We start from the raw sequence: 8,754 nt of genomic DNA, 5'->3' as shown, positions 1-8,754 counted from the left end.
TTGTCTAAAAATCCAATTTTGCATTCAAGAGCTAAGCACATTGAAATCAAACACCATTTTATCAGAGATTATGTTCAAAAAGGAATTTTAGATATACAATTCATTGATACTGAAAATCAATGGGCTGATATATTTACTAAGCCTTTAACTGTTGAAAGATTTGATTTTATAAAGAAAAATTTGAACATGCACTTTGTATCTGATTAAATGCTTGCTTGCTCCTGAATAGGATTTTAGGTTCTGAAGTTAGTTCAGAAGCGGTAGTCCATCAGAAGCTCTTTATTGAGGTTCTGAGGAAAACTCGCTTCTGATAATGATGACGTCAGCATCTGAAGTCCAGAAGCTGGATTTGTTGCTTCTGAATAGTTGAATTAGTGGAAACGTTGGGAGTTACTTTTTAAAAAGTAACTTCTGGCCCACTAACTTGGTAGTTACTCTGTGAACTTCTTACGTGGCCTGTATGTGTTGGTGTATAACTAAAAGGGTAATGATGATTTAATAGCTTTGAAAGTACTTTTCACGCGCCCCCAATTTGTCATTAATGTTATGTTTGTTTGTCTCTTTTGAATTGCAAACGTTTTTACTCTTAAACACTTTTTCAATTCACACACTACTCACTCACAACAAACACATTTGCTCTCAAACCTCTTGCGAAGTAAGCGCAAAAACCTTAGAACCCTAAATTCTCTAAATCTTCTTCAATCATCATCAAATGGCATCATCAAGCTCGCAACAAGAAGTTTCAGAATCTACTTCAAGGAAGCAAGGCGCATCAGGATCTGGGTCAGTCTACAAAGAAAAGACTATGGATATTCCATGGAAATCCTTAATCGTCCAAGTAGAATCGCCAGTGGACTTCACTTCACTTAAGAAGTACGAAGTGGATATGGAAGGTTATGTAGAAACTCAGAAGCTGTCCGGATACTTCAAGATGCTAAATGGGCCAACTTATGTGAACTTGGTCAAAGATTTCTGGTTAAGAGCTGAAATCGTCAATGGAAAGCCTGTGAAGGTAGCAGGGAAACAAGCTGGGTCGAAGAAGAAAAAGATGGAGATAGAGTTGAATCCCACTTCCTTCAGTAGCCTTGAGATAAGGTCTGAAGTGATGGGTATTCCTGTAACCATCACAGAGGAGATAATTGCTAAAGCATGCAGAGTGGATGCAGAAGGAAGATTCCAAGAAATAGTAAAGACGGAAGATATCCTTCTGCAAAGCTACAGCAACTTGCTTCTGGGTGGGAATTCAAAAGCCAAGACATCAGAGATGGAGATTCACCACAGAATGTTGGTGAAGTTCTGCACTGATTGTTTCTTTCAGAGAGGTGGAGGATCTGATCAACCAAATTTCCAACAGAAGGTAGCTATTTACTTCATGGCAACTCAGAACAAGATCAACTTCCCAAGATATGTCTTGGATCATCTTTGTTGGGCAGTTAATGAAGGCACTATCAAAGGAAGAAAGCAAGTTCCCTATGGAAGATTACTGTCTGAAATCTTCCACCAAGGAGGAGTACTGAAGGTTCTAAAGAAATCAAGGGATGCATCTGACAAATGCTTCAAGGCCTCTACTGCTGAAAAGATTATCAGTAGCAAGACCTTGCATTCCATGCATTATTTTAAGACAGCCCCTAAAGATGAAAAGTGGTTGGAAATGACTACAGCTGAATCTGAGATTATCAGGGACTTTCCTTCCATCTTTAAGAAAAGCAATCCTGAAATCTTAGCTAAATCAGCAGCTGAGTATGTCTTGGAGGAAGAGGAAAGCCCTCAGGAGGAGGCTGCTCCTATTAAAGGAAAGAGGGCCAGAATCAGTATTGAGTCAGAAGCTGCTGTTGCAAAAACCAAAAAGCAAAAAGTTGCTAAGTCTGAAGCTGAATCTGTTTCTGCCAAGGATAAAGGAAAGAGGCAGAAGGTTGGTGCTGCTTCTATTCCTCAGAAAAGAAGAAAAGGTAAGGCAGATCGGGTAATCACCAAAGAGCAGCTGGAGGAAGCTCTTGAAGAAATAGGAAAAGAAGAAGCTGAGCCTAAGCTGAAAAGAAAGAAGGCTCCAGTTGACAAGAAAAGCTCCATAGTTCAAGTGACTCTAGCCATGAAGAGAATGGCTAAGGAACAGTCTGATGACTTTTTAGCAAATAGGCGAGAAGTGAAAGCCATGAAAGAACTTGAAAGAGAAGAGGAAGGAGAAAGGATGCTAATCATGGATGAAGCTGATGCTGAAAATGTAGAGCACGTTCAGAATCTTGAAACTTCAGAAGCAGTAGATAACTCAGCAATGTTATCTAAGGTACCTCAAGTTTCTCACACATCTTGTACCACATCCTCTATTCCTTCTGAAGACACCTCTCTTTTAGATCACCTAGAAAGTCATTATCTAGGTGAACTACCCCAATCTGGCTTTAACACAACCTCACAAAAAGCCTCTGAAATAACTCCAGAAGCAGCTGCTTTTGATAACGTTGTTTCAGAAGACCCCCCACAACAAAAACCTTCACCAGAAAAAGCCTTTTCACCCCCTCAATCTGAACCTACAACTTCATCACCCCCACAACAACAACCAACTGTTCCTGAACCATCTGTTCCTGAACAATCAATTCCTCATAAGACCGTTCCTGAACATATTGTTCCTGAACAACCAGTTACTAAACCCATTCCTAAACCTGCACCTGAAACTGCCGCTCCTAAACACATTGTTCCTGAGCCAACCCCTGCTTCCATAACTCCTTCACCAGTACAAGTTATCAAGATCACCCATCATACTGGTGTATGTGACATGGACACAGACTCTGAGGATGATCAAGATGATCATGCCTCTGATATGGTAGTTGACCCCACTCCTGACCAACCATCAACTAGCCAATCCTTAACTACAAATGACCAATCATCATCAAACCTACCAATTCTTCCCCTAGCCCCTCCAAAACCCTCTAAACAACCTTCACCTCCCACCATTTTCCTGGATTCTCAAGTACTATAAGATGTGTGGGAAGATATTGCTTCTGAAGTTCTCAGACTGATAGCAGGAAGAAATGACTTGGGTCATCAAGTTAGCTATCAGAAGCAATGGAGAAGGATCAAGGAAAGGGTCATCAACCTGATTTCAGCACTGCATGATTCATGCATTGAGGCTCAAGAGCAAGCCAAGCAGAAGCTGGAAGATTGATTGAATGAAATGAAAGAGGATACTGGAGATGTAGAGATTCTTGGTACTTGGGTGAAGAATCCACTCAGTATCAGAGGCAGAGAACCAGATGAATTCCTGGCTAAGGAGCTGCATCTGACTATTCCTTCTGAGATCCTGGAGAAGATTGATGCACCTAACCTGACTCTAGCTCAGGAGAACAAGGTGCTCAAAGAAGAAAATGACAGGCTTGAAACAGAGCTACTAGAGCAGAAGCTGAAGATATCAAAATTGGAAGCTGATATGCAAAAAGCCAAGATCAGAGAAGACAACTACAGAAAAGATATAGACAAGAAGTATGCTGATGTTCAAGAGCTTCTGAAGAAGATTTTAGAGAAATAAGCCAAACCCATAGTTGCACACTTTTAGCTTATTTTTCTGTCTCTTTAGGCTTTTAATATTCTTTGTTCATCTCTGCTTCTGATTTAGTTCTTTTCGCCTCAAGAGCTTCTGAATTCTTCTTGCTTCTGAATATCATAAACTTTTTATATCATGTGTATTGTTATTTGCTTTGATATTAATGCTTGCTATGACCTGTTTATTCAATTTATTTGAGTTATGCTCTGAACCTTTAAACTTATGTTTTTCTCATCTCTTCTTTTTGTTTATGTCTTTTTGCTAATGACAAAAGGGAGAGTATATGTGATAGTATTTAAAGGCTCTGAGCTCCATTAATAATATTTGAAAATTTTGAAAAATTTCTATCTTTTTGTTTTACCTTTAAAAGGGTGTATCAAAAAGGGTGAAGTATCAAATTTCAAATAAAATTAATTGAACCATTCTTCTTATCTATAAGTCAATTCTTTCAATTTTTTTTAGCTCTGATATTATTGTGCGAAAATTGAATTTAATTAACCTGGATAGAACATAGGGGGAGCTTACAAACCTCACTTTAAAGACTATCAGACTCAGGGGGAGTTAGAGCTTACAAACCTCAGAAACCCCAAAGTCAACTCGTTAATTAGATTAACAACAATTGACAATTTTTAAATATTATTGTTTGTCATCATCAAAAAGGGGGAGATTGTTGGAACAAAATGTGTTTAAATAATGAACCTCAAAGAGTTTTGATGATAACAAGGTATTAAAAATTGTAAATTGGACTAGCTAATATTTGTTCAAGTGTACAGGACCACAGTTAAAAGGTTACATCATTAATTGGTTCTGAATGAGCAAATAAAGAGCAAAAGAAAATGAAGCTTAGACGATTCTGAAGGCAATACGCTCCTGAAAGTGGAAAGCGCTCCTGAAGTCAAGCTGCTCCTGAAGATAGTAATAGTGCTCCTGAAGAATAGTGCTCCTGAAGACAAGAGATCCAGAAGCCACATTATCAGAAGCTGCATCATCAGAAGCTGCGTCATCAGAAGCTGAAGAAGCTGCACCATCAGAAGCTGCAGAAGCTGCATCATCAGAAGCTGCATCATCAGAAGCTGCCTCATCAGAAGTCATTTCACCAGAAGCTGAAGATCAACTGGATTTGCAAAAGATTCAAAGATTGAAGAATCTACATTGCAAAAGCTGTCTATTGGATTCGAAAACATAGCAGAAAATTAGTGGAACATTGCAACGGTCATTTCAAAGGTGTTTGAAGGCATGTGCTTGCAATTTGGACGAAAGCGTTGACAGTGTACTATTGTACGAACTGTACAACCACCTTCTCCACTACTCTGTTTTGTGTCCACGCTACAAGACAAGAAAACAGCTCCAGAATACGGCTTCGCCTGCATAGATGTTCCTTTGGATAAGGAATGGATTTCAAATTGGTTCTTCATAGGACAACAACCAAATCAGGCAAAAGATCATTGGTGAAAGATCAAGCTTCAAACAACGACTCTTTGGTGTGCTGGCAATTTCACAACGTCTCTTTCACACCTCTATATAAAGGAGTGAAGACTTCGAGTTTTGGTAATGCAAGAAAGCTGAACGAAAGACTCACAACATTTTTACAAGTGCCAAACCTATGCTGAAATTGTTCTGCATTCACTTAGAATTTCTGTGTCTCAAAGTCATATCTTAGAAATTCTTAAGTCCATTGAGTCTGTATCTGATTTGTATTGTGAGCACCTCTGATTATATATCAAGTGTTCAACCTTAAACAATTTTCTGTGTAATTTTGTTTAGTTAGGAAGTCTCTTGCAGTTGTGCTTGAGCAGGAAGTCTCTTGATTGTGTTCTTGAGCAAAGGAAGTCTCTAGCTTGTGTGCTTGAGCAAAGGAAGTCTCTTGCTTGTGTGCTTGAGCAATTGTAATCAGATATTACTCTTAGTGAAATCTCCTTGGAAGTGCAAGGGGGACTGGACTACTTCCGGATTGTGGAAGGAACCAGTATAATTGCTTTGTGTCGTTCTTCTTCTCTCTCTGTTTTATTCCGCTGCATTTAGATTCTGATTATCACTTCAGAAGCTGTCTCACTTAGCTTCTGATCAGTGTGTTCAGTTTTTAGGAGAAACGAAGAATTTTTCAAAACACAATTCAACCCCCCCTTCTTGTGTTTTTCTCACCTTCATAGTTAACAAACATTATAGGAGTATTATACTTCCCAAAAAAAAAATTATAGGAGTATTATACTTGTTAAAATAGTACTACTTTGTACTGCGTTTTTAAAAATAGGACCAGTGTTATCACCGTTTCGTATAGACATTTGTTTCTCTTTATGACATTGGCATTTGGGATTTAACTTGTAAAAAGAACATTGGTTTTTTTTTTCTTTTTCTTTTTTTGATTAAGGTTTTTTTCTTCTTCTTTAAAACAAAGAGAAAATGCTCAAAAAATATTAAATGACAAAAAATGTAAGTAGCCTGTAGACGAAGAAATGCTCAATAACAAGAAGCCTATTTTCAAGAGATTTATTTTTCATTTGACAAGGAGAAGTTGATTAATTTGGTCGATTTCGCCCATCATAATTTTCTTTTTCGGAGATCGTGGAACTCAACAATCAACTTGAAAATTATATCATGGATGTTCATTCTTTATGGTCACTTTTCTAATTTAGATGTGATTAGTGATCTTTAAAGAAAGTTAAGGGAAAATAAACAACATATTGCTTATCCAATGATGTACTTACTTTTTAAGTTATCATTATTGTTGCTAGTGGCAAATGCAAATGATGAAAGGAGATTCTCTACTATAAATTTTCTGGATAATCAAATATGCAACCATATGGAAGATAAATTGTTAATGATTTATTCGTAACACACATATATAATGATATATTTTATTGTGTTGTAAATAAAATAAAATAAAGTCCTATAACACTTTTAAAATATAAAGACATGTTGAGTGAAGTAATAACTATTCAATATTAAGGTGTCAAAATTTCTCTGGTTATTTTTCATAATGATAATGATGTCATCATTTTATTAGTTATAAATTTATATATTTTCTATAAATATTCATGATGAACAATCTTGATTCCACTTTTTGAAATTTTTGGATCCGTCTGGGACTGCTTGGACAGACACATTGAAAGGGCCTTCACTCCCAAAACCCGGTTCATTAAACAAGACCAACGTATTTACATCATTATTTAAGAATGACCTTGGCACTTCGTAAAACCTCTCAGATGGTGCTTTAGAAAACGCCCAAAGCCAATACCTTCCAATACTTTGACCATTAACCCATGCTTTTCCTCCTGTAAGGCCTATCAAATCTAAGACTACAAGGTTGGTACCATTAGGGGTCTTGAAAGTGGTCTTGTACCAAGTCATTGGTTGTCCTACAGAAACATTATTTGTTTTCCATTGAACTCCACGAACTCCATTGGTGGTTTCGGGATCATAGAACTTTCTAGTCATACCATGCATCCCAACTCTGTATGACCAAGTAGATTTTGATAAATCCAAAACATTGTTATTATTAAAAATGAATTTCACAGGACCCCCAACAATACCAGTTTCTTTCATTTCAGGGAATCCGCTACAATTTGATTTACCAAATGTAACGCTTAATAAGCTTAAAATATTGGCACCTTGTTGCATAGTAACTTCCTCATCATATATAAATCCAGGTTCACTAACGGTACCTGTTTGTGTACCCATCCAATATCCATTAATAAATACATGAAGAATATGACCTGTTGTATTCACTTGCAACCTTTTTTTTCCCCAAAATTCTGTATCATTTAAGACTACTTCGGTCATGTACCATAAATAATCACTTGCCCCAGCGGTAACATTCTTTTGATCTAAAAGTTGAGATGCAGTAAATGTCCCTTCTCCTTTAAAATTGTCTTCCATTGGGTCAGATGTCCATTCCCACTTGAGTGAGTTTCCTAATGAATGAGTGCAACACAATGCTAAACATGCAATAAGAAAGGTCCTAAACCTCATATTAGACATATTTTTCAAAGATGCAATTAGAAATCTTCAAACCTTAGGATTGGATGTCTCATCTATGGTCGATGAACAAGTTTTTTATAAGCATAATTTATACGTGGGTTTTCTATTTTTAATGTATTTGTAAATTATGGATAATGTCCACACAATCGGATTTGGATTAATTTTTGTCTATAATTAGACTCCCTTCCTACCTTAAAATGGTCTTTTGGTTGAGGTTTTCTTAGTTAAAAATAATGGTTGATTGTGAATTGTCATTTCCTAAATTGATGGTTGTTTTGTAAGAAATATAATGATTGGTTAATAGTTTTTATCGCATTAATTATGCACTTGAATTTACATGGTCATATTTTAACCGTAATCCAAAATATAGTCATGTTATACATTGCTATGGTACAAACCTGTTATACATTATGTAATTATATGTAATATTAATATTTTATATAACAATAATAAATAAATTAAAAAATAATTTTCAATATCATGAAATTTGATTTTTTTTATATAAAAGTTAATTTTATGCATTTAAAAGAATGTCGTTTATTTACAAGATTGCCTCCGTTAACGCTCATTGATAATATGTTTTAAAATAATAAAAAAAAACAAGAAAATGTCATGTAGAGATAAAATAGCAAAGAAAAGTTACAATGAGGAATATAAATGGGAGCTTATACCAAGCCATCTCATTTTAACATACTTAAATCGTCACTGCTACCAACTAATGAGAAAGAAATATTTTTTTCAACAAGCCATGTCATTAAATCAATACATTTTCTCTCTCCCATCCGTCAAATACCTTTTCATTTTATTTTTCGGTTTTATATTCAAGTATATTCATATTTTTCTATTTTGAAGGGAATATTCATATTCAAGTATATTCATATTTTAAAAAATGTAAATACGTGCTACAACTATGTCTTTTTATCAGTTCATGATCGATTAAATTTTTTGAAAATTATAAATAAAAAGCACATTCTCAAAACACAAAACATTTACAACTTAGCTCCAAAAAAATTCTTTTAAAATTCGGTTATCGATTAGAGCGCCGGATTCACGATCTTTTACGGGAAGAAAGGTTGTCGTATCCCTGTGGTTGTCATTACCCGCATCCTTCAACACATATTCTGAATCTTACTCGCATCTTTGATTTGGGTTCCTTTATTTTAGACAAAATAGTGTTATCAAGACTTAGTAGGACTAGCTAGACAATGATGCACAAAACCTACGTTTCATATTTGTAACAC

The 8,754-nt window shown here is 35.8% G+C and overlaps 1 protein-coding gene across 1 annotated transcript; it reads right to left on the bottom strand.

The window, feature by feature from the left end:
- Positions 1-6,338: 6,338 nt before the first annotated feature.
- Positions 6,339-7,568, bottom strand: LOC146934920 (putative beta-galactosidase 10). The gene has a single exon (XM_085750166.1). It carries the CDS (start codon positions 7,511-7,513, stop codon positions 6,569-6,571), a length of 945 nt encoding a protein of 314 aa, XP_085606292.1. The 5' UTR covers positions 7,514-7,568; the 3' UTR covers positions 6,339-6,568.
- Between the last annotated feature and the right edge of the window lie 1,186 nt (positions 7,569-8,754).

The sequence above is a fragment of the Medicago sativa genome, chromosome 3, assembly GCF_051527215.1.
Source record: "Medicago sativa cultivar Bolivia chromosome 3, Bolivia_mono, whole genome shotgun sequence".
Lineage (NCBI taxonomy): Eukaryota > Viridiplantae > Streptophyta > Magnoliopsida > Fabales > Fabaceae > Medicago > Medicago sativa.
This window is presented reverse-complemented; position numbering and strand designations above follow the sequence as displayed.

Excerpts from the sequence above, each read along its gene's own strand:
- LOC146934920 (XM_085750166.1), bottom strand. The coding sequence starts at position 7,513 with ATGTCTAATATGAGGTTTAGGACCTTTCTTATTGCATGTTTAGCATTG.